Source organism: Siniperca chuatsi, linkage group LG17 (genome assembly GCF_020085105.1).
Source record: "Siniperca chuatsi isolate FFG_IHB_CAS linkage group LG17, ASM2008510v1, whole genome shotgun sequence".
In the NCBI taxonomy this organism is placed as follows: domain Eukaryota; kingdom Metazoa; phylum Chordata; class Actinopteri; order Centrarchiformes; family Sinipercidae; genus Siniperca; species Siniperca chuatsi.
Window position 1 is genome coordinate 1,073,031 of NC_058058.1, and position 27,030 is coordinate 1,100,060.

General features: G+C 41.9%; 1 protein-coding gene across 1 annotated transcript in view; it reads right to left on the reverse strand.

Annotated features, from left to right (window-relative positions):
• Window positions 1-25,857, reverse strand: part of LOC122864712 — a 30,414-nt gene extending 4,557 nt beyond the window's left edge. Inside the window, exons 1-17 of the mRNA XM_044172325.1 lie at window positions 25,675-25,857; window positions 24,727-24,872; window positions 23,681-23,766; window positions 22,376-22,480; window positions 22,071-22,190; window positions 18,236-18,261; window positions 16,045-16,234; window positions 13,902-14,038; window positions 12,855-13,535; window positions 10,119-10,361; window positions 9,016-9,161; window positions 8,516-8,601; window positions 7,282-7,386; window positions 6,986-7,105; window positions 5,735-5,781; window positions 1,942-2,091; window positions 989-1,134 (exon numbers count right to left, since the gene is read on the reverse strand). Of these exons, the coding sequence (XP_044028260.1) occupies window positions 989-1,134; window positions 1,942-2,091; window positions 5,735-5,781; window positions 6,986-7,105; window positions 7,282-7,386; window positions 8,516-8,601; window positions 9,016-9,161; window positions 10,119-10,361; window positions 12,855-13,535; window positions 13,902-14,038; window positions 16,045-16,234; window positions 18,236-18,261; window positions 22,071-22,190; window positions 22,376-22,480; window positions 23,681-23,766; window positions 24,727-24,872; window positions 25,675-25,803 (2,663 nt within the window). The 5' untranslated portion in view covers window positions 25,804-25,857. The remainder of the gene's footprint in view (window positions 1-988; window positions 1,135-1,941; window positions 2,092-5,734; window positions 5,782-6,985; window positions 7,106-7,281; window positions 7,387-8,515; window positions 8,602-9,015; window positions 9,162-10,118; window positions 10,362-12,854; window positions 13,536-13,901; window positions 14,039-16,044; window positions 16,235-18,235; window positions 18,262-22,070; window positions 22,191-22,375; window positions 22,481-23,680; window positions 23,767-24,726; window positions 24,873-25,674) is intronic.
• Window positions 25,858-27,030: the final 1,173 nt, after the last annotated feature.

Sequence of the window (27,030 nt, forward strand, 5' to 3'; positions counted from 1 at the left end):
AAATCATGTTGCATCAATTTTAATGGATTTTGTCACCCCTGTTATTATTATCTACTAACATTATTGTTATTATTATCTAACTATAGTTCCCATAATGCTTTGAGGGATGTAAACAGGAAGTATAATGTTGCCATGGATTCAGTGAGTTACACTGTGGGCTACAACTTGAGCCCTGTTTTTTTTTTAGCCTATATTTGTTTTCAGTTTTGCTAATTGTCAGCATTAATAGGATGCCGAATTAGCTGTTAGCGGCTCCTGTCTGCAGTGGACCCACGGTAAGTTCCACTGTTAGAAGGATTTTCTTTTTTCTGTGATTTCTAAGTGGATTTATGGACGTTCATTTGCGATGGACATCAAGACGGTGATATCCTCAGAAAATAAGTCACACTGAATCTAAAAATATGTGTATCATGTCTGCATATTCAGATTTGACCGAGTTATGACTCAGAGAAGGAGTGTGGTCTTTGATGCAAATTGCAGCAATCTGTGCTGAGGGTTTTAAAGTACCATAATATCCTCCATGAGCTCTGTGTCAAAGCTAACTTGGTTTATTACTGCTATCTGAGGCCACTTCTTCCAAGAGGGTCCAATTTTTATCTGACAAGAAAACATTATGTCAACATTACTTAAACTCTTGAGCAGCTAACGGAAGTGGCCCTTCTCACGTAAAGGGGTCTCTACCCTCTTCCCATTGGCTCGCAGCCCTGGGATCCCCAGACGCGAGGTCTATAGTCGGACCTGTCTCGCTTCTTTATGTCATCTTCCCATCTCTTGGTAGTGGAAGGCAGAGGTATGATCACATTATCTCGTTTAAAGGAAAAGTTTGAGATACGCTTATTTGCTTTCTTGCCGACAGTCAGATGTTCAGATCGAAACCACTTTCATGTCTGTATGCTAAATATGAATCCACCGGCAGCAGCCGACTGACTTAAACTAACTTAAATCTACATAAACCACTATTTAAATAGTTTGGAATGAAAGCACTCACAGGAACATGTTCCTCTCGTTGTACACGATGGTTTTGTTGTCGGGGAGGAGTTGGAGCTTGACGTGGGAGCTGGAGAGGTTTCCCAGCACGTCAGAGCCTAGCTGGTAATCAGAGACGGACCAGACCAGAACCCAGTCCCCGAAAATCTGCAGGAGGAGGGGGAAAGGTCAGAAAAAGCTAAAGCTATCACAGAGGACACTGAGAACATGTTTGTCCTCTGTGTTTTCTCTGGGAAGTTTTGGGGTTTCAGGGTGGAGGAGTTTGTATTCTCTACTTTAAAGCTTACAAATGGTGGGTTGTGATTCCTCTATTTTCAAACTTTAAAGGGTAACTTAACAACTTTGTGAGCAACAGTGATTCTCTGAAGGGTAACCAAAGCTGAGGTGCATGACAAAATGTCGGTATCTGATGACCTGGAAATGAGAACAGGTCGTTCATGTTCCCCTCAGGATGAACTGTAATAACTTTGATGATCCTCTGACTTTTCATCTAGCACCACCATCAGGTCGACATGTTAACGTGTCCGACACTTTGGTTTATATTATATCAGCCTCAGATGTATTCTGTGTTTACTGCTAATTAGCAAATGGTAGCATGCTAACACGCTTAACTAAGATGGTGAACATGGTAAACATTATAACATTACACGTAACACACGTAACAAATCTGAGTACTTTCGGGCAACAAAAATTAAGCTCAGTACAGAAATGACAAAGACTGTATAGAATAGAATCATACAGGTATATGAATAACCAGGTTCTTATGTTCCATATTGTATAAAATGTGATTATAACCAGGATAAGACTCATACTAGTGAGCATATAAACATACTCATTGACAGACAGGCTGGCACAGCACAGACCAGAAATTAAATGAAGTTGTATAAAGTTGAATGAAACTAAAATCTTTAATTGTCTGGTCTCAGGCACCAAACTGACCAGAAACAGGCTCACCTTGTGAAAGTCTTTTGTTGGCAGAGTTTTGTTCAGAACGCCACAGTGTCCGGGGCCCGGCGCCGCGTCGGTGCCGATCACCGCCAGCAGCAGCAGCAGCAGCAGCAGCACCGCTCGCTTCACAACAATCATCCTGCTCTGAGACAAAAATCAAACACACCCTGCTCTGTGCTCTGTCAGGACAGCAGAACGAGAGGAGGGAAGCAGGTCGGTTTATAAAGGCCCCGGGCCCGCAGCCAGCCTCGAATCAGTCCAAAGTGTGTGTGCTCAGTGTGTTATTGACCTCTGTCTGTTTCTATTCAGTCTGCTGTATTTATGTGTAAAAAGGTTAAGAGAAGACAAGGTCGCTGCTTTAGCTCTGACATGTTTTAGCAGTACATGATTCCATATTTCAGCGTGTACAAACTGCTGCCAGAGTCTTATCTGAAACAAGTAAAAGAGAGCACATTACACTCAGTTTAGCATATTTGCATGAAAGTGTTAAAATGTTATGATAAGTTTACAGCTCTGAATAGTTTAGCTCTTCCAGTCTCTGCCTGTATGCTCCCAGATGCTGCCTAAGGTAGAGGTCTTCATGGGTCAAACATCTGAAACAGACCTGAACTCAACATGCATCCATTTTTTTTTTTAAATTTCTGCTCTCTGTTAACATTGGAGTCAATGGGGCAGTTGGAGGGAACTCCTGTCACTTTGAGGCAAAATGTGTATGTCCGTTTGCTTAGATAGTTACATGCATACATACATTTTGAAAGAGGAAAATGAATTTTTCTACGTTTTAAAGGAACAATTGTATATGAAGAGTGAAAATTGTGGGAGTAAGAGGAAGTTGAAGAGAGTTTAACAGTTTAACTCTGCGTGTGATGTCACCCACTCTAATAATCTGTCCATTAATTTGAATGGGGGAAAAAATCCCTGGAAAACGTTGAATATTTCAGAAGGTTTTAAAGGTATGAACACTAGAAGTAATAGCAATAATGTCCTAATTGTGTAGGACATTTTGATGTTTGAATAAAGTTTTTATGTTCAAGAATGTGAAAGCAGTGGTAACACCTTATTTGTCATGAACATGAAGGAGTCTTTATGAAGGTTTATGACTGTTGTCATTAAGTGTCATTTGGTTGACATTGGCTGTCATGAGACCATTATAATTGGGTCATGAATAATTCCCTTGACCTCAAGTAAAGTGGAACCATTTGGGCTTGTCATACAGATGTCATTAAAATGTTATAAGGCCAGTTCAATTCAATTCACTTCAATTGTATTTATTATTTATTTGAAGGTGGGAGCATTAGACTGACATAACTGTCATGAACACGAAGGAGTCTTTATGAAGGTTTATGACTGTTGTCATTAAGTGTCATTTGGTTAATTATGTCACTTTTAATTCAAAGTTGACATTGTTTGAGATGTCTTTGTTATGACAACTTGACATTAACCAAGAAATTATTACCTGTCATAAAACTTGCCATAGCATGCCTATTTATCAAACTTAAAGAAACTATCGTAGAAAAGGTTTCAGTCGTAGTCATCTGGACACTGTTTTCAGAATCAAGACGTTTCGGCTCCCATCCGGAAGTCATTCTCAATTGTGAAAAAATGGCACAGGAACTAGAAATTCAAGCTACTCTTGGTGACCATTGGTCACGCCAATCACATGCTAATCAGGTACTTAACAGTGATGAAGTAGATGCAGCCAGAAAACAATAGGCCTGATTACTGATTACTGGGCCATCTTGGAAACTATTAGGTCAGTTTCAGGTGAAACTAGCTAATCAACAGATACTCAGGTAGACTCCTTCCTGAGTGCGGGGCTTATGTAACACAGAGTAGCTTAGATTTCTAGTTCCTGTGCCATTTTTTCACAATTGAGAATGACTTCCGGATGGGAGCCAAAACGTCTTGATTCTGAAAACAGTGTCCAGATGACTATGACTGAAACCTTTTCTACGATAGAAGTCTTAAAGAAACTATTTACCTTTATGTGTTAACATTACATTATACTGTCATATGTGCTGGGTTTTGACAACGTCATGAGACCATTATAATTGCGTCATGAATAATTCCCTTGACCTTAAGTAAAGTGGAACCATTTGGACTTGTCATGAATTCAATTCATTTCCACTGAATTTGATTTATATAGGGCCAGTTCATAACAGAAATTATCTCATTGCGCTTTCCCTATAGAGCAGGTCTAGACCGAACTCTATATAATTTTATTTACAGAGACCCAACAATTCCCACCATGAGCAAGCACTTGGCGACAGTGGCAAGGAAAAACTTCCTTTTAAGAGGCAGAAACCTCGAGCAGAACCAGACTCAATGGTGGGCGGCCATCTGCCATTTACTTGTGACACAGTGATATTTCTACTGAAGTAAAAGATCTGAATACTTCTTCCTGTTCAGACCTCACAATATCATCACTGTACTCCCACTAACTATGCAAAGTACTGTTAAAAATTACTAACAGGTTAAAGCACTAAGACTTCATACTGTGAGTTAATACCAGCAAGTAGAAACAAAGAACATTTGAAAAAGAAACACACATCCAGGTTTTAGTATTGATTTTGCATTAATTTTATTTGTGAATGACATATCTGATATATGCTGACACTTTGATGTTTGTTTGTTCCAACATCTTCAGGAATGTTCAGGCTGCGCTGCTGGAGAAGATTTCAAATGACAAGAACCTGTGAGGAGACAAGATTATTTAATAATAAAATAATTATCAATTATTTAATTTAATTTAATTATTTGCTATTTCTTATATTTTTTTTGTTTAGGTGAAACACTAAAACTCCCCTCCACCAACTGTGCACATCAAGTTCAATTTACTGGTCCTGGTTAGTCCTCTTCAGTCTGTGAAAACGAGACTGTCCTCACCACAAAAACATCCGGTCGTCTGTTCAAGCAGCTTATTCCAACCCATGTTTACGTTTATTGTAGTACCTCTAGTGGTTGTGATAATTATGATGGGAGCAAACCAGGAAGCCAGTTGACGTAGTACAAGGAGCGAGAAAGTCCGCATATGGAGGGGGTCAGGTGGATTGATGGCACAAACAAACAAAGGACCCACAAGACCGAGGTTCGTGTCCCGTGTGAAACCAAAAGTCAGTGTTGACTTATTATTAAGTTTTAAGTTACATAACGTTACATACGCGAGTTACTTACGTAACTTAACTTACATTAGTTACGTGACTTACTTCACGTGACTTATGTAACGTACTTATTTGAACCCAAACCATGATGTTTTCCTAAACCTAACCAAGTACTTTTGTTGCCTAAACCTAACCAAACTGCGACCATTTCACAACGTTAACCACGTAATTTACGTAACGTAGGCTACTTACACGCCCCTACCCCTCTAATTTAGGAAACGCTCCTGTGGGTCGTATTAGAGGGTAGGAACAAACGACCTATGTGGTCGTATGGGTTGGAGGACTTGTTGGTGAAAACAGATGTATGATGTCGTCTGTTGCCTGATGATGTTATAGTGATGTCATCAGATTACAAATGTCTAACGTACAGTCTGTGGCTGTATTTGGAACCGCGTACTAAATACTGCAGACAAACGCAGTAAGCAGTATGTACTACATACAAAGCCATAACGTTTAAGTTAAGCCTGCTAAGCTAACGTTTGAAATCACGAAGACAGCAACGTTAACCTTAGCGAGCTGTCAATCAGAAAGCAACATATCCAGGTTTTAGTAATTGTTTTGCTTTTATTTTATTCGTGAATGACATATCTGATATATGCTGACACTTTGATGTGTGTTTGTTCCAACATCTTCACTCAGGACTGTTCAGGCTGCGCTGCTGGAGAAGATTTCTTACGACAAAAATCTGCGAGGAGACAAGAGGAGAAGAATTTATATTTTTCATTTATTCAATTTGCTATTTCTTACACATTTTTTTTGTTTAGGTGAAACACTAAAACTTCCCTCCACCAACTGTGCACATCAAGTTCAGTTTACTGGTCCTGGTTAGTCCTTGACTACTACATGCTACAGATGAACGCAGTATGCAGTATGTACTACTTACCGCTTTTCATAGTAGTATTTTGCAGTATGCTAGGCCAGGCTTACCCGGTTTCTGGTTTTGGTAAACAATAGGAGGAATATGAATGTATACGATAATACGTAAATGTCTGATTTAATCTGTAAGGTGAACGAGGCTGCAGCCTGAAATCTGTAACGAACTACCCATAACAAAGCCATAACGTTTAAGTTGAGCCTGCTAAGCTAACGTTTGACATCACGAAGACAGCAACGTTAACCTCGGCGAGCTGTCAATCAGAAAACAACACGATACACAGAACTTAAATCTAACATTACGTTATATTTTTTGTCAACTGGAGATTTTGCTTTTATTTGCATGCTACATGCTACATTCTGGCCAAATCAGTACGTACTGCTAGCATAGCAGGCGGTTACGAATACAGCCTGTGATACAAACTGGAGGTGTGGAGTTTGAAAGACACCATCCAGGTGCATGATGGGAAATGTAGGATCCAGTGTTTTTGGACTAAAAGTCAGAATATCTCCACCTCTGATAATCAGACTGAATGTCCACTTCATTTCTCTTCAGTGTGACCTGGTGTTCATGTTAGCTGTTTTCTGTCATGTTGATAAAAGAAATATGTTGATTTAAGAGTTGTTATTTCTGTAAGTCGAACCTGAACAGCTGCTCACTATCTTTCACGAATGTTGCTTTTTTTTTTGGTTATGTTCTTTATTGAACATAACCAAAATACAAAACACACAGACATTTACAAAGTGTATACAACCACCTTATGCTTACAACATAAATGTAATGTTTTGATAGCTTTCTTGTTATGACAATAAGAAATGAATGTAGCTAGATGGCGTCCTCATTCTTAATCCTGACTACTAAACTGTGATTGGTCCATTGTTTCTTCAACAAGGTAAAGAGCCATCGAAGGCCACCAGGCCTGTATGAATGAATGAAAAACTCCACACAGAATGAACCCACATTCAAACCCAGAACCAATGTGGTCGACAGCGAGAGCCCGCTCACAGAAACTGACCTGCAACTCCGTCGTAGCTGAACGGTTTGTCGTGAGGAAATCCCAGACACTCTGCCAGTTTCTTATGATCGCTGTGTGCCGCTTTCAACAGCTCAACATCCCGATGGTGCCCCTCCCTCCCTGAGACACACACACACACACACACACACACACACACACACACACACACGTCACTGAGTTTAATTTAATTTGTTAAAATAATTGGGAATAATAATCCTCACACATACGTTTATATTCCAAAATGTTGAATCTGTTGTAAAGACAGTAATGTGAATATGTGTGTGTGTGATGTTTACTGTAGATGAACAGGAATCGGCCCACTTTCCTTGTGTTGGCCATTTTGCCTCTGTAGAGCACCGCCAGACAGTCGGAGCAGCTCTCATAGAAAAAATTCTCCGCCACTAATACACACAAACAACACACGTCACCACTATTAGCAACAACATCAACAACAATAATACAATAACATCAATACACTATCCTATACATATACAGTATATATGTATATATATTCTCTCCTCTTTTTTAGATGTATTTGAAAGTTTTGACCATTGTTTAAAGTGTCAGACTTTTATTTTCCTTCTTTTGCTGTGTTTTTATTATATTATATTATTGTTATGATTATTAATAATAAATGTTTAAAAGGTTAAAGTTAATAGCAATAATGTCCTAATTGTGTAGAACATTTTGATGTTTGAATAAAGTTTTTCTGTTCAAGAATGTTGTCATTAAACAGTGTCCAGATGACTACGACTGAAAACCTTTTCTACGATGTTGTCATTAAGTGTCATTTGGTTGACATTGGCTGTGAATAATTCCCTTGACCTCAAGTAAAGTGGAACCAGTTGGGCTTGTCATACAGATGTCTTTAAAATGTTATAAGGCCATTTCATTTCAATTCAATTGTATTTATTATTTATTTGAAGGTGGGTGCATTAAACTGGTCATGAACATGAAGGAGTCTTTATGAAGGTTTATGACTGTTGTCATTAAGTATCATTTGGTTAATTATGTCACTTTTAATGCAAAGTTGACATTGTTTGAGACGTCTTTGTTATGACAACTTGACATTAACCAAGAAATTATTACCTGTCATAAAACTTGCCAGAGCATGCCTAATTATCAAACTTAAAGAAACTATCGTAGTGCTGCAGTATAAAGTTCCACATAAAGCAACAAGAAAAAACTGTTACTGGCATCCAACCTACTACTCTGGTTATTTAGCTGGCTTCAAAAGAGGCTTAATGTTCATGCAGTTTCTCTTGACTGTCCCTCAATGTTACAACATTAGTCCAACATCGCCCCAGCCTGTGGGAGTACCACCCTAGCCTATAGCTATTACTTTGTTGGCCAAAACATTCCAGTTTATCTTCGGGATCCTGAAGAAGGCCTCCAGCACACAGCACAAACGTTCATGCATAGTAAAGCACACTCAGGTTTGGGTCAAGGTTAGGGGCAAAGGATTATGTCAGTGACGGCCCTAACAAATATAGAAAGACAAATGTGTGTGTGTGTGTTACTGTGACTCACAGGCAGACATGATGTGCAGTGTGTGGTATTCGGAGGGGTCAAAGTTCAACGATATGTTGAAATCAAGCTTAGAACACAGCATATCACTGAAAATGACAAACCAGTTAGACAACACAACATAAAGAAACAACTACCTGCTGATTCTACAACACTGATACATCTACACATCGTTTTACTGTTTCTGACTGTGACTCTGATATTGGTTTGTATATAAGAACTCCTGTGTGCCACTAACCCAACAAGAAACCTAGAAAAAGTCTAAATCTAGATGAATATTGATCCTAACACCTCTGAAGATCACATGTCATCACTGTTATCCAAGGCCACTTCTTCCAAGAGGGTTCAGGTCTGTGAGCCAATGGTAAGAGAGTAGGTCCCCTCTCATGAGATGTGTCACTACCTTTTCTGCCACAAGCAGAAGCCGACTGACTTAAACTAACATAAGCTAATTTAAACCTACCTAAACCACTATTTAAATAGTTTGGAATGAAAGCACTCACAGTAACATGCTCCTCTCGTTGTACACGATGGTTTTGTTGTCAGGGAGGAGTTGGAGCTTGATGTAGGAGCTGGAGAGGTTTCCCAGCCGGTCAGAGCCTTGCTGGGTATCAGAGACGGACCAGACCAGAACCCACTCCCCTAAAATCTGCAGGAGGACGGGGAAAGGTCAGAAAAAGCTAAAGCTATCACGGAGGACACTGAGAACATCACCACAGCTAGGTGAGAAGTTAAACCCCTGGAGGTCAACAAAGACAAGATTAAGTGGGTGGGTTAAGTTGATCTTTAATACAGAAGAAGTCCAAACAAACACTGGACTTTCACCCAGGAGTCCTGTGTGCAACCGAAAGTTAACTCTGAGTTATTTAAAGTTTCAAGTTACGTTTCGTTACAAGTCATGTCATGTGACTTGCGTCACTTACGTCACGTGACTTCCTACTACCTAACCAAGTAGTTACTGAAGGCGTCTCCTACAGATGCTAAAGGGTACCATGTGTGTCTGTATACAAAGCTGACGTGCATGACAAAATGTCGGTATCTGATGACCTGGGAATGAGAACAGGTCGTTCATGCTCCCCTCAGGATGAACTGTTATAACTCTGCTGATCCTCTGACTTTTCATCTAGCGCCATCATCAGGTCGACATGTTAATGTGTCCGACACTTTGGTTTATACCTGCAGAGCTGATGACGTTCCCATCAGCCTCAGATGTATTCTGTGTTTACTGCTAATTAGCAAATGGTAGCATGCTAACACGCTTAACTAAGGTGGTGAACATGGTCAACATTATAACATTACACGTAACACATGTAACAAATTTGAGTACTTTCGGGCAACAAAAATAAAGCTCAGTACAGAAATGACAAAGATAGAATAGAGTCATACAGGTACAGTATATGAATAACCAGGTTCTTATGTTCCATATTGTATAAAATGTGATTATAACCAGGATAAGACTCATACTAGTGAGCATATAAACATACTCATTGACAGACAGGCTGGCACAGCACAGACCAGAAGTTAAATGAAGTTGTATAAAGTTGAATGAAACTAAAATCTTTAATTGTCTGGTCTCAGGCACCAAACTGACCAGAAACAGACTCACCTTGTGCACGTCTTTTGTTGGCAGCATTTTGGTCAGACGGGCACAGTCTCCGGTGCACGGCGCCGCGTCTGTGCCGATCACCGCCAGCAGCGGCGGCAGCAGCAGCAGCAGCACTGCTCGCTTCACAACAATCATCCTGCTCTGAGACAAAATCAAACACACCCTGCTCTGTGCTCTGTCAGGACAGCAGAACGAGAGGAGGGAAGCAGGTCGGTTTATAAAGGCCCTGGGCCCCCAGCCGGCCTCGAATCAGTCCAAAGTGTGTGTGCTCAGTGTGTTATTGACCTCTGTTCTCTGTTAACATTGGAGTCAATGGGGCAGTAGGAGGGAACTCCTGTCACTTTGAGGCAAAATGTGTATGTCCGTTTGCTTAGATAGTTACATGCATACATACATTTTGAAAGAGGAAAATGAATTTTTCTACGTTTTAAAGGAACAATTGTATATGAAGAGTGAAAATTGTGGGAGTAAGAGGAAGTTGAAGAGAGTTTAACAGTTTAACTCTGCGTGTGATGTCACCCACTCTAATAATCTGTCCATTAATTTGAATGGGGGAAAAAATCCCTGGAAAACGTTGAATATTTCAGAAAGTTTTAAAGGTATGAACACAAAGTAATAGCAATAATGTCCTAATTGTGTAGAACATTTTGATGTTTGAATAAAGTTTTTCTGTTCAAGAATGTTGTCATTAAACAGTGTCCAGATGACTACGACTGAAAACCTTTTCTATGATGTTGTCATTAAGTGTCATTTGGTTGACATTGGCTGTGAATAATTCCCTTGACCTCAAGTAAAGTGGAACCATTTGGGCTTGTCATACAGATGTCATTAAAATGTTATAAGGCCATTTCAATTCAATTTAATTGTATTTATTATTTATTTGAAGGTGGGTGCTGTAGTGGCAATTTCTTCGGAATAAAGAAACACTCAAGGCAATCACTTGTCTTTCTGTAGGTTTACTTCAAGCGTCTGCAGACGGACTCACAGCAGCAAAAACATACATCAGTATAATCTGCTCTGAATGAGTACAGAGGAAAAAGAGCATCAGTTATTTATCCAGTCTTCAGGGTCAGGCTCCTCAACCCGGGGAGACGAGCGTCCCTGAAGTCTGGACATAACAGTCGCTAGGATGTTTTGTATTTCTATGTCATCATTATCAGTGTACTATTCTCATCTCGCACACCAAACAATCATACACAAATGAAGTATTGACGCCAAACAATTATAATAACATCTGTATGTTAATATATCAGAGAGTCTGTTTGTTCTTGCCATTACAATTCCTCCCTTTTTAGCATAAAATCATCTTAAAATAAATGCTAATCAAAATAATTAAGAGCAAACGTTAAGCAGGAAAGGAAAAAAATCAAACAACCAGACAAGTGGGGAAAACCTCAAGTGTCAGAGGAAGAAAACCCCACATATACTTATCATTAGCTTATCAAGCAACCTTCAATTCAGTAGCCTGTCATTAGCAGTCATTATTATTGTAAATGGACGCAAATAGAAATGAACTAAAAAATTTAATGAGAGACTACACCAAAAAACGTTATAACCAATAAGCATGCGTGAATCAGCAAAACAACAGAACTATTATTATTATTATAACTGTAACCATTAGGTAAATAGCTCTAGCAGTAACATATGAGCATGCATGAGCATTTTATTCTAAATTCGCATCATACTTCAAAATCCAGTGTGGTTACATACAATTTTATTCTCCTCAAATCATCTCATTGTCAAAGGGTGGAATCCATTCAACAGAGCTGGAAGTTTCTTTTGGCATATTCATATACTGACCCATAGATGATTTAATTGCTGTAGCAATCATTGATCTGAAGCAGGGAATACACAGCAGGTCAAAAGGAGGAAGAGCACAATAACTAGGAGCACGGGTGCCAACATTTTCACCAACACACTCTTCCATCCTCCCACAGTCAGCCATGACCACATATCCCATCCTCCCACACTCTGGGAGTCTAGGCTTTTCTCCTCATGCAGCGGGTCGTTCAGATGGGAAACAACATGAGTCATATTGTCTATGATGTCTGGAACATAGGTGCAGCAATCAGTCCCAATAATATGACAAACTCCTCCTTGACTAGCCAGCATCAAGTCCAAAGCCATTCTGTTCTGCAGGGCCACGTTTTTGATCCCCTGCATGGTAGGAGTGAGAGTGGAAAACCCTACCTCTACCAGTGCCGTCAAGTTCTCAAGATCTATGGCCAGGTGGTCTATCTTGTGTGCATTATTCACAGTCCCCCACCAGGGGAGGATGCCACTGATTCCTTTCTCCCCCGGTGACACTCTCGTAGGGGATCGCCGTGCTCTGTGTGGTAAGTAATAGTGAGCATAGTGGGTGTGAAAATGAGTGATGGTGGGTAGAAGGTTCACAGATGTTATCAGCTTAGCAAGGTAGCAGGTGCCACACCACCCCGGTCTGAGGGATTGATAAACATGTTGTCCACATACCCACACGTGCTCTCTCACGTGCTCTCTTAGGGATCCAAATCCATCCTGCGTAGGCATCAGGACGATGGGATTGTCGCTTCCTGGGCGGTGTAAGCTGGTGGTGTCAGTCAGATTCAGCTGAGCGATGTATGGCTGAGGTCCCCTGCATTCGCTTCGGCCTCTCTTGTTCCACCTGGTGCCGCATGTTGTAGTGACAATCTGTTTGCATGCTGAAGTCCCCAGGAAGTGATCTCTAGATGTGTAGCACTATCTGGTGAATCCAACCGTACTGGCCTGGGATGTTGGATTGGTAGACATGATGGGCCAATGAATTCCTTGCTGGGTTATTTGGCTCATGTTCCAAAACCTGGCTGTGGAGCCGTCGTAGTTGGTGATGCTGATGTTACATAGCTTGAGTGCAGCTCCCATGTCTCTCACTGTTCTGTTCTGCAGAGTAACCCCCCGGGTGAATGCCACCATGACTCCTAGGGTCTCAGAGACATTTAATGGTGTGGGTTTCACTGGGATGGAATCCCCCACCCCATGGGGGAGCTGCACACAGGCGTAGCAGCTCTGGTTAGTCACTTTTCTGGCAGTCGTCAGCATAGTTGCATACCATGCGTTGTCTTCCAGCTGAGCTGGGATGTTGGGGAAGATGGATGGCACCTCCCTTTTAACCCCTCCTTCATCTGGGGTTAGTTGTGATTTGAATGTTTCCATTAGTGAGACTGATGACAGGACAATGATGACAGCGAGCAGCACCCCGTCCCCGTGGCCTCTCAGTCCCACTTTGCAGTGGGTGGCGTGGATCCATGTAGCTCTCTCTGCCACCTTTACAGCTGTTTCAGTGGTGAGCAAGATCTGGTAGGGACCATTCCACCTGCGAGCCCGCCAGTTCTTCCGTCTGAAATCCTTCACCACGATCCAATCACCAGGCTCCAAGTCATGCAGTTTCCTCTCTGCAGCCTTTGGAATGGCTTCCTTCACCAGTTTGTGAATATCAGAAAGCACAGACGACAAGTTTGTGCAATAGCGTAGCATCTCATCCTCACATTGGCTGGTGTCAGGAAGTTGTCTTTTCACTGGCCCAATACCAGTGTTCAATGGCCTGCCAAATAGGATTTCAAAAGGGCTGAGACCCCCCCTGCTTCTTATCATGGACCTCATGTACATCAGAACAATGGGCAGTGCTTTTGTCCAGGGCAACCCTGTCTCATCACAACACTTAGCAAGCTTGTTTTTCAGAGAACTGTTCTCCCTCTCCACGGCTCCTGCGCTGGCTGGGTGATAAGCACAATGATGTTTTAAATCAATACCAAGATACTCTCCTACACTCTTCAATGCTGCGCTCATGAAAGGTGTACCGTTATCACTGGAAATCTTATCTGGAATACCCCAGCGTGGGACGATATCTCGTATTAGACTCTTTGCTACTGCTGCTGAATCCTGTTTGGCCGTTGGAATGGCCTCTACCCATTTAGAGAGCATGTCAACAATGACCAAACAATATTTCTTTCCCTCACTGGGTGTCAGCTCAATGAAATCCATCTGCAGATGTTCAAAGGGTCTCTCAGGAGGCACATGGGCCGCCTGTGGGATTTGAATACACATTATTGGTTGCACAAACAATGCTCTCTTTTTGAGAGAAGTTATTAAACCCCTTTGTGAACCAGTACCTGTTCACCTTCAGCATCATGCTCCCCTTTGACCCATGGTCTCAACCATGGGTCAACACAGCATAATAATGGAACAGATACTTTGGTAAGCATGGTTTGCCCCTTGGTCCATACCACACTTTGTCCATGACAGTGCAGCCTGCCTTTCGCCACACTGCTTTTTCCTCTGCCGTTGCTCTTGTCTGCAGTTCCTGCAGATCAGCTGTAGGTGTCAGAGGTTCATTAGTTACTGCAACACACTGAGTGGTCGGTGTTTGTTTGGCAGCAGCTTTTGCTGCCTTATCCGCTCTGGCATTCCCCTGTGAGATAGGATCAAGATCTGGTCTGGGGGAGCAAGTCTCTGTTATCACTACCACACAATCGTGAGGTTCACCGTCTGCCGCTAGTGGGAGGAGAGTTGCTGGGTTAAGCACTGTACATCTCTTAACAGTGATATTAGGCATTTCAAGCAATATGGTGTTATATCTTAACCACTTGGCTGTTGAGAGATGTGATGTTTTCTGTTCAAGCAATATCATTGAGACAGCATGTGGAACCAACAGTGTCAGATCAGCATAACCCACAATGTCATGTGAGGCTATAACAGCTTTCTCTGCAGCCGCCACAGCCTTCAGACAATTTGTTGCTATAGCTGAAAATCTTTTCCGGAATACCTGAAGTTGGTTGTGAAAATCCAACCCGTGAGTCTGATGTCTTTCCCCAACCAGCAGCTTCCTCACAACGTCTGGTCCAAGGGCCCAAGCATTCCCATGTATCCTGCTTTGCTTTGACCAGGGGGACATGAGGATATGTGTTAGGGACCTGAAACAAAGCTTTACACAGTGGGTCATTGAAAGCTACTGAGACAGTGCATCTTTTATCATTCCGGTACAACCAGGTCAGCTTTAGTGTGTTTCTCTCTTTGTCTTGCCTGAACCATGTGTCCTCAAAATGTTTATCAACCCCAAGATGTACATGTGATGTGCAGTGTAACTCTTGTGGCGACTTGATGTCTATTCGTGTATAGTTGTCTGGAAAGAGAGCTGTGACCTCGGTAATCAGAGTGTTATTTACAGAGCCAGCAGCTGTGTGAGGCACTTTCCATTGATAAGAGTACATCAGCTCCATGCTACTGTGTTTCACATATTGTGATGCAGTGTCAGAAATTCTGGCTACAATGATGCCTTCGGGAGTGGAAATCAGAATAATTCCTAATCTTATCATCATATCTCTTCCAATAATATTGATCGGGCATTGTTTAGATAACAAGAATGAATGTTTAAAGTGTTTCTCAATTTCTTCACTGCATGGCAATGGTGTGGTATACCTTTCCACCAGGGGTGTTCCTGAAACTCCTACTGTCCTCACAAATCTGCCTCTCATCTTTGGAAGGACTGCAAATTCTGACTCTCTGATGACAGAATCAGTCGCACCAGAATCCACAAGAAAAACAATATCTTTTCCAGCAACATTGATTGTGTGTTCAGGCATGCATTTGTATGCATCATATTCGGTGTATATCTCTGCTGAGGCTTTGTCATCAGTGGCTCAAGGTAAGAGATAGCCTCACTTATCAATGTCTGTGTGTGTGTCGGTGTCTCATGCACGCAGTTGTCTGTGTGTTGTGTGTTCACATGCTCTTTTGTGTCAGTGTGGGTGCTCTTACGTAACTGATGTGAAGAATGCTCTGTCGTCTCCAGTTCAGTGTTCAAGCCAGCTCCTTCCCGACCTGGCGTCGACACCCCATCTAGTCAGTCAGCCTGCTCGTGATTCTTGGGGGCAATCTTTTGCCCAATGTCCCATTTTGCCACATTTGAAACCTTCCTCGTCGTCTTCCCCTTTCTCCACGTCCTCGTCGGCCTTGGTCCCAGCCTCTGTTCTGATTCTCATACGCCTCAGCTGCGCCATCTGTAATCTGTCCGTCAGCTGCGCACCTTTCTTCCTTTGCTCATCTTTGAGGAATTTTTCTGCATGGATAGCGTGTCTCTCTATGGTCTCCAAGTTACCATACTCCCAGGTCAGCATATGTCCATGGTATGAAAATCAGTTGTGAGGTACCATCTCCTGCTGCCACCTCCATCATCGGTGCAATCGCTTTTAAGGAGGTGCAGGAGTTTGATCTGGGCCGGAATTCTTTGTTGCTTCGAGTGCGATGAGGGCTGAAAGGGCGATTGGGGGTGTTTGGGTCACCCCAATGTGATTTGTAGGCCTCTTTGGGTGTTGGAGGTGCGGGAATAAATGATCCTGGTCCTCCTGTTGCCTCGTCCGGGTATATTGAGGCCACAGTTGGTGGCTGTGCCTCTGCTGGTGCTGCTGTTGTAGCTGCTGCTGTAGCTGCTGCTGCTCGTTGTTGAGGCTGACTTCCTTTGATGGGGGCCGAGTCCAGGTCCAGATCCAGCTTGGCGCACTGTGGGACATACTGAGACACAGAGGTGTTTGGCTGATCTGTCCCTGCCTTATTTATTTTTTTATCCCTGATATGGGCTTCATGCTGCCAACAAGCATAAGCCTTCCAGTCTGCTTTAAATTGCTTATTTCTTTTCTTTTGAGTGACTTGTTCTTTCTCTTCTAATTTGCCTTTTAATATCTCTGTCTGTCTGAGAGAGAAGCTGCCAGTTGATGGAAAACCAAATTCTTTTACCCAGATGTCCAGCTGGTCAATGCTGTGCTTACCATAATTGGTAATCATGTAGTTTACATTAGGGGATTTCAACATAGGTGATAGCAGTTTTGATCTTTCATTCTCAGAAGTTTTGCTATTGTTAGAACCCATATTTATTCTTTAACCCGGATTCCCCAACTATAATAACTTCATTTGGTGTTTTAAATGGCCTCTTTGTGCTTTTTAATATTTTGGCTGGATTCTTAGGAGCGCTTCTGCCACAGTTAAGAGGAAAGAAAAAAAAGGACCTTGAAGCTGGCTGCTAGGGGAAAGACAGTTAGATAGTTTACAGACTTACTTGAAAACAAACCAAAAAAAATAAATAAATTAACCCTTCAATGTCTTTAAGAGCAGCCTGTTTTATTGCCTTCCCAGATCATCCGTTTGGCATTCACATCCTTATCAGTGTACTGTTCTCATCTTGCACACCAAACAATCATACACAAATGAAGTATTGACGCCAAACAATTATAATAACATCTCTATGTTATTATATCAGAGAGTCCGTTTGTTCTTGCCATTACAGTGCATTAGACTGACATGACACCGTCATGACCATGACATGACACCTGTCATGAACATGAAGGAGTCTGTATGAAGGTTTATGACTGTTGTCATTAAATGTCATTTGGTTGACATTGGCTGTCATGAGACCATTATAATAGGGTCATTAATAATTCCCATGACCTCAAGTAAAGTGGAACCATTTGGGGTTGTCATACAGATGTCATTAAAATGTTATGAATAATTCCCTTGACCTTAAGTAAAGTGGAACCATTTGGACTTGTCATGAATTCAATTAATTTCAATTCAATTTGATTTATATAGCGCCAATTCATAACAGAAGTTATCTCATTGCACTTTTCCTATAGAGCAGGTCGAGACCGTACTCTTTATAATATTATTTACAGAGACCCAACAATTCCCACCATGAGCAAGCACTTGGCGACAGTGGCAAGGAAAAACTTCCTTTTAAGAGGCAGAAACCTCGAGCAGAACCAGACTCAATGGTGGGCGGCCATCTGCCATTTACTTGTGACACAGTGATATTTCTACTGAAGTAAAAGATCTGAATACTTCTTCCTGTTCAGACCTCACAATATCATCACTGTACTCCAACTAACTATGCAAAGTACCGTTAAAAATTACTAACAGGTTAAAGCACTAAGACTTCATACTGTGAGTTAATACCAGCAAGTAGAACCAAAGAACATTTGAAAAAGAAACACACATCCAGGTTTTAGTATTGGTTTTGCATTAATTTTATTTGTGAATGACATATCTGATATATGCTGACACTTTGATGTTTGTTTGTTCCAACATCTTCAGGAATGTTCAGGCTGCGCTGCTGGAGAAGATTTCAAATGACAAGAACCTGTGAGGAGACAAGATTATTTAATAATAAAATAATTATCAATTGTTTAATTTAATTTAATTATTTGCTATTTCTTATATTTTTTTTTGTTTAGGTGAAACACTAAAACTCCCCTCCACCAACTGTGCACATCAAGTTCAATTTACTGGTCCTGGTTAGTCCTCTTCAGTCTGTGAAAACGAGACTGTCCTCACCAGAAAAACGTCCGGTCGTCTGTACAAGCAGCTTATTCCAACCCATGTTTACGTTTATTGTAGTACCTCTAGTGGTTGTGATAATTATGATGGGAGCAAACCAGGAAGCCAGTTGACGTAGTAAAAGGAGCGAGAAAGTCCGCATATGGAGGGGGTCAGGTGGATTGATGGCACAAACAAACAAAGGACCCACGAGACCGAGGTTCGTGTCCCGTGTGAAACCAAAAGTCAATGTTGACTTATTTAAAGTTTTAAGTTACATAACGTTACATACGTGAGTTACTTACGTAACTTAACTTACATTAGTTACGTGACTTACTTCACGTGACTTATGTAACGTACTTATTTGAACCCAAACCATGATGTTTTCCTAAACCTAACCAAGTACTTTTGTTGCCTAAACCTAACCAAACTGCGACCATTTCACAACGTTAACCACGTGATTTACGTAACGTAGGCTACTTACACGCCCCTAACCGTCTAATTTAGGAAACGCTCCTGTGGGTCGTATTACAGGGTAGGAACAAACGACCTATGTGGTCGTATGGGTTGGAGGACTTGTTGGTGAAAACAGATGTATGATGTCGTCTGTTGCCTGATGATGTTATAGTGATGTCATCATACTACAAATGTCTAACGTACAGTCTGTGGCTGTATTTGGAACCGCGTACTAAATACTGCAGACGAACGCAGTAAGCAGTATGTACTACATACAAAGCCATAACGTTTAAGTTAAGCTTCCTAAGCTAACGTTTGAAATCACAAAGACAGCAACGTTAACCTTAGTGAGATGTCAATCAGAAAACAACACGATACACAGAACTTAAGTCTAATGTTACGTTAGATTTTTTTGTCATTAGGACCGAGCATATATATTCCTCCCTTCACGAGGGATGAGGGAACCCGACCTTGGTCGCTGGAACTCGCCCGCAGCCACCAGTCAGCCCAGACTCTGAGCCCATGCAACTCGGCTGAGCCCACCTCATGCTGGGGGAACGTCTGCGCAGACGCACGGCGGGGGAATGTTTCTATTGCGGCCACCGAGGCCACTTCCTGGCTACCAGTCCCGTGAGGCCAAAAGATTAGGCTCACCAGTTGCAGTGGGGGTTCTGGTGAGCCACAACAACCCCCGTCAGCTATAGCCACCTCAGCTACAATTCCCGGCTACTCTTCATTTCCCATGCACTTCCGCTGCTCGCCCTGGTCGACTCAGGGGCTGAGGACAACTTTCTGGACGTAGAGCTAGCCTGACAGGCAGGCATTCCCACAGAGACTTTGCAGTGGCCATGAAAGGTGGAGACGCTGGATGGCTGACCCCTAGCCCAGATAACCCATTGCACCATCCCGGTATCACTCGTCGAGGATCTCCACTTCCAGCTCATCTTGGCTCCTCGGACACCTCTAGCACTGGGTTATCCCTGGCTACGGCAACATAACACATTGACTGGAAGACGGGAAGGATCTTGAGCCAGATCCCAGAGCCCTTACTGCCTCTCCTCCTGCCTCCAGTCTGCCCGGTCTACCTCTGAGGTCAAGACCCCCACTCCTTCACCAGCTCCCTCGGACCTAACCTCGATCCCAAGGGAATACCACAACCTACGAGAGGTTTTCAGTAAAGACCTGGCAAAGTCTCTCCCACCACATCGCCCCTATGATTACGCCATTGATCTCCTTCCCAGAGCCTCCCTCCCATTGAGTCGCCTCTACAATCTGTCTCAACCCAAACAGGAGGCCTTGGAAACATACATCAGAAACTCTGTGCAGGCAGGCCTCATTCGGGCTTCCTCCTCACCGGTAGGGGCAGGGTTTTTCTTTGTGGCTAAGAAAGACAAGACACTACGACCATGCATCGACTATAGAGGTCTCAACCAGATCACCATGAAGAACAAGGTCAGAGTGTTTGGTTATCTTCTAAAAATATCCCATTAAGGACCGAGTATAGAAAACTGTCTCCCTGCTACATCGGTCCATTTGTCATTGATCGCATCATTAACCCATCTGCTGTCAGACTTTACCCCGCTCCATGAGAGTCCATCCCACCTTTCATGTTTCCCAACTCAAGCCAGTCACTTCCAGCACTCTGTGCCCTCCTTCCTCTCCTGGCGAAACCTTCCTCTCCTGGTGGGTCACCAGGAGGCTCCCGTTAAGGGGGGGGGGGGTACTGCGGTAGTCAGCCACCATATTCTCTCCAGCCCTGTGTTCTCTGTTGTTTTCCCCTTTCCTGGTGTGTCTTGTATGTCCCTGACTTGTCTTTGGATGTGTGTGTTTGTGTGTGTATGTTACCTGGTCTGGCTCCGTGGTTTCCCGCCTGCTGCTGATCACTGGCACACCTGTCTTCAATCACCCATCAGTCTCCACAGTTTAAATATCAGGCTCTCCCACAACACCAACGCCAGATCGTCCACATACACTTGTACAACCACTACATCAAGGCCCACGAAACTTTCTAGCTAAGTACCATTGCTAAGTGTGTTTTGTTACCTCGTTGTAATCCTGTTTTTGCTCTGCCACAGGATTATCCTGTGCCGGTGATCGCAGTTTCCTCTGCCTCTGTCTGGATTCCTGTCAGTCTGCCTGCCTGCTTCTCCAGTTACTCAACCTTGCTTATCCCCACCAACCTCTCCATGGTGCCAGACCTTTGGGATCCGACCTGCTCTGTGCTCGTGATCACGCTGATGGTCAGTCTCCACACTCCACCACCAAACTCCACTTCGTGGTCAACCCCGGTCCGCACTGCACCACCTGTCCCTCGTATCACGGACCAGTCTGATTGTCCAGATCCATGCCGCCCCTATCCCGGTCCAGACGGGTAAACCCTACTTCAGTCTCCACTACTGAATTACCGCTACCTTCCCTGAGTCTTCAAGGACGACGCGGAAGGCTCCGCTCCGAAGAACTTCCCCCTTCCCTCTACACCATTACATCCTAATAAAGAGTGACTTACTTTCCACTACTTCTCGTGTGCTCTGCATTTTTGGGTTCAAACTAAGATCGTTCAGTACGACACCCTGTCCACCACTGCCGGGGGGGTTTGCTGTCCGCCATTTCTACAATGACCAGTTGTTGTGACCATTCCAGCGCTTTGCATTGTGGGACACAGTACGCGAGGTAGACTGGTCCGATGCATACTGGAGATTTTTTCCAAATCAGTACGACATCCGGGTATTTTTGGCGAACAGCAGATTTGGCTTTTGTTTGCATACTGCATGCTACATGCTACATGCTACATTCTGGCCAAATCAGTACGTACTGCTAGTATAGTAGGCGGTTACGAATACAACCTGTGTTACAAAGTGAACGCAAATGAACACAGCCAGGGTGAAGACACACAGACATTTACAAAGTGTATACAACCACCTTATGCTTACAACATAAATGTAATGTTTTGATAGCTTTCTTGTTATGACAATAAGAAGTGAATGTAGCTAGATGGCGTCCTCATTCTTAATCCTGACTACTAAACTCTGATTGGTCCATTGTTTCTTCAACAAGGTAAAGAGCCATTGAAGGCCACCAGGCCTGTATGAATGAATGAAAAACCCCACACAGAATGAACCCACATTTAAACCCAGAACCAATGTGGTCGACAGCGAGAGCCCGCTCACAGAAACTGACCTGTAGCTCCGTCGTAGCTGAACGGTTTGTCGTGAGGAAATCCCAGACACTCTGCCAGTTTCTTATGATCGCTGTGTGCCGCTTTCAACAGCTCAACATCCTGATGGTGCCCCTCCCTCCCTGAGACACACACACACACACACACACACACACACACACACACGTCACTGAGTTTAATTTAATTTGTTAAAATAATTGGGAATAAACTGCCAGAACGAGAAAATCCTCACACATACGTTTATATTCCAAAATGTTAAATCTATTGTAAAGACAGTAATGTGAATATGTGTGTGTGTGATGTTTACTGTAGATGAGCAGGAATCGGCCCACTTTGCTTGTGTTGGCCATTTTGCCTCTGTAGAGCACCGCCAGACAGTCGGAGCAGTTCTCATAGATAAAATTCTCCGCCACTAATACACACAAACAACACACGTCACCACTATTAGCAACAACATCAACAACAATAATACAATAACATCAATACACTATCCTATACATATACAGTATATATGTATATATATTCTCTCCTCTTTTTTAGATGTATTTGAAAGTTTTGACCGTTGTTTAAAGTGTCAGACTTTTATTTTCCTTCTTCTTTTCCTGTGTTTTTATTATAAATATTATTGTTATTATTATGAATAATAAATGTTTAAAAGGTATGAACACTAAAGTTAATAGCAATTATGTCCTAATTGTGTAGAACATTTTGTGTAGGTTGTCTGAGTCAGTGTCTTCTTTTAAGTCTCGTCTCAAAACACATTTTTATCTGAAAGCAGATCCTGATTTTACCTGAACTGGCTGTTTATTTTACTGTCTATTTTATTGCTTTTCTGTATTTCATGTGTTTTATTTCTTTATATTTCGTCATTCACTGTGTTATTTTACTTTTCTTGTTGTGAAGCACTTTGTACTTTGTTTTGATAAGTGCTCTATAAATAAAGTTTTATTTATTTATTATATTTATTTTGATGTTTGAATAAAGTTTTTCTGTTCAAGAATGTGAAAGTAGTGGTAACACCTTATTTATCATGAACATGAAGGAGTCTTTATGAAGGTTTATGACTGTTGTCATTAAGTGTCATTTGGTTAATTATGTCACTTTTAATGCAAAGTTGACATTGTTTGAGATGTCTTTGTTATGACAACTTGACATTAACCAAGAAATTATTACCTGTCATAAAACTTGCCATAGCATGCCTAATTATCAAACTTAAAGAAACTATCGTAGTGCTGCAGTATAAAGTTCCACATAAAGCAACAAGAAAAAACTGTTACTGGCATCCAACCTACTACTCTGGTTATTTAGCTGGCTTCAAAAGAGGCTTAATGTTCATGCAGTTTCTCTTGACTGTCCCTCAATGTTACAACATTAGTCCAACATCGCCCCAGCCTGTGGGAGTACCACCCTAGCCTATAGCTATTACTTTGTTGGCCAAAACATTCCAGTTTATCTTCGGGATCCTGAAGAAGGCCTCCAGCACACAGCACAAACTTTCATGCATAGTAAAGCACACTCAGGTTTGGGTCAAGGTTAGGGGCAAAGGATTATGTCAGTGACGGCCCTAACAAATATAGAAAGACAAACGTGTGTGTGTGTTACTGTGACTCACAGGCAGAGATGATGTGCAGTGTGTGGTATTCGGAGGGGCCAAAGGGCATCGATACGTTGAAACCATACATAAAACACTGCCTATTACTGAAAATGAGAAACCAGTTAGACAACACAACATAAAGAAACAACTACCTGCTGATTCTACAACACTGATACATCTACACATCGTTTTACTGTTTCTGACTGTGACTCTGATATTGGTTTGTATATAAGAACTCCTGTGTGCCACTAACCCAACAAGAAACCTAGAAAAAGTCTAAACCTAGATGAATATTGATCCTAACACCTCTGAAGATCACATGTCATCACTGTTATCCAAGGCCACTTCTTCCAAGAGGGTTCAGGTCTGTGAGCCAATGGGAAGAGAGTAGGGTCCCCTCTCATGAGATGTGTCACTACCTTTTCTGCCACAAAAGTATAAAAGCAAACAGACTACTTTTACGGTTATTTTAACTCCTTTTAGAATGTAATAAAAATCCAAGATGGACACACAAAGAGTGAATTGGTCAGGTATTACTGGGCAGGTATAACTTTATCTGCAGTCTTTTATAAAGATATTTGTAACTAACATTAGCATTTTAACATTAGGAGTGTGATTCAACTTAATGCTAACATTAAACGTTAGTCAGTACATTTGGTGATGTAGTGTTTGTTAATGAAGTAACTGTTCCATTACCTTTTTATCCTGAGCAAGAATTAGTTAAAAAATACTGTTAAATATTTTTTTTAATTTCTATATTTGATGTATACGTTTAGAAGGCAGTTTGAGTTTAGACACACATAATTCACTCAAAACAAACACAGACACTAACAGCAAAAGAGAGGTTTATGTTTTCAGTTTGGTTCCAGAGGAAATATTATATTACAATCTGTTTCAAGCTTATTTGCTTTCTTGCCAACAGTCAGATGTTCAGATCCAAACCACTTTCACATCTGTATGCTAAATATGAATCCACCGCCAGCAGCCGACTAACTTAAACTAACTTAAACCTACCTAAACCTACCTAAACCTCTATTTAAATAATTTATAATGAAAGCACTCACAGGAACATGTTCCTCTCGTTGAACACGATGGTTTTGTTGTCAGGGAGGAGTTGGAGCTCCATGTAGGAGCTGGAGAGGTTTCCCAGCCGGTCAGAGCCTTGCTGGTAATCAGAGACGGACCACACCAGAACCCAGTCCCCTACAATCTGCAGGAGGACGGGGAAAGGTCAGAAAAAGCTAAAGCTATCACGGAGGACACTGAGAACATCACCATAGCTAGGTGAGAAGTTAAACCCCTGGAGGTCAACAAAGACAAGATTAAGTGGGTGGGTTAAGTTGATCTTTAATACAGAAGAAGTCCAAACAAACACTGGACTTTCACCCAGGAGTCCTGTGTGCAACCGAAAGTTACGCTAAAGGGTACCATGTGCGTCTGTATACAAAGCTGAGGTGCATGACAAAATGTCGGTATCTGATGACCTGGAAATGAGAACAGGTCGTTCATGTTCCCCTCAGGATGAACTGTAATAACTCTGCTGATCCTCTGACTTTTCATCTAGCGCCACCATCAGGTCGACATGTTAACGTGTCCGACACTTTGGTTTATATTATATCAGCCTCAGATGTATTCTGTGTTTACTGCTAATTAGCAAATGTTAGCATGCTAACACGCTTAACTAAGATGGTGAACATGGTCAACATTATAACATTACACGTAACACACGTAACAAATTTGAGTACTTTCCGGCAACAAAAATAAAGCTCAGTACAGAAATGACAAAGAAAGAATCGAATCATTCAGGTATATGAATAACCAGGTTCTTATGTTCCATATTGTATAAAATGTGATTATAACCAGGATAAGACTCATACTAGTGAGCATATAAACATACTCATTGACAGACAGGCTGACACAGCACAGACCAGAAGTTAAATGAAGTTGTATAAAGTTGAATGTTTCTTAAATTGTCTGGTCTCAGGCACCAAACTGACCAGAAACAGACTCACCTTGTGAAAGTCTTTTGTTGACAGCATTTTGGTCAGACGTCTACAGTCTCCGGGGCCCGGCGCCGCGTCTGTGCCGATCACCGCCAGCAGCGGCAGCAGCAGCAGCACCACTTGCTTCACAACAATCATCCTGCTCTGAGACAAAAATCAAACACACCCTGCACTGTGCTCTGTCAGGACAGCAGAACGAGAGGAGGGAAGCAGGTCGGTTTATAAAGGCCCCGGGCCTCCAACCGGCCTTGAATCAGTCCAAAGTGTGTGTGCTAAGTGTGTTATTGACCTCTGATTGACCCTTTGCTTCCATTCTGCGTCTGTTTATATATTCAGTCTGCTGTATTTATGTGTAAAAAGGTTAAGAGAAGACAAGGTCGCTGCTTTAGCTCTGACATGTTTTAGCAGTACATGATTCCATATTTCAGCGTGTACAAACTGCTGCCAGAGTCTTATCCGAAACAAGTAAAAGAGAGCACATTACACTCAGTTTAGCATATTTGCATGAAAGTGTTAAAATGTTATGATAAGTTTACAGCTCTGAATAGTTTAGCTCTTCCAGTCTCTGCCTGTATGCTCCCAGATGCTGCCTAAGGTAGAGGTCTTCATGGGTCAAACATCTGAAACAGAGCCACGGAAAACCTACCTGAACTCAACATGCATCAATTTTTTTTTGACCCGATCCAAAATGCTGCCGACCTGAACAGACCCAAACACCTGCAGCAGCATGATGATCTATCAAACAACAAGCAGCCGCGGTGGAAAACAACAGAAATATAATAACTAGAGAAGGCAGATTCTGAAGAAATTGTGGATGTTGAAAAGCTGACGCTAAACTGCATTTCTGGCTTAACTTTGTATGAAGAAACAGATGAAGGAGTATGAAGAGTTGGAAAAGTAGGAAAGGGATGAAGGATGAAAAATGCAGTGAAAGCAATGTGTGGAAAAAAATACAAAAAAATAATCTAATCTAAGCTCATTTTGTATCATATAACTATTAAAAAATAAATAATGACATTTGGGCAACAAATTTCCATTCATTGAATAGAGATTAAGCTGTGAGGCACCTCTCAAACTCCTGCTTATTACTCAAACAATGTAATTCCTATTGCTTAACATTGTGAGAGGGAAACAGAGCGAGCTAAAAAAGTTTTCTATTTTGCTCCTGAAATTTCTGGTCTCAGTTAACATTGAAGTCAATGAGGCAGTTGGAGGGAACTACTGTCACTTTGAGGCAAAATGTGTATGTCCGTTTGCTTAGATAGTTACATACATACATACATGAATTTTTTTTAGGCATAATTTTTTAGGAATTAGGCATGAAGTTTTAATAAATCCTTGGAAAACGTTGAATATTTCAGAAAG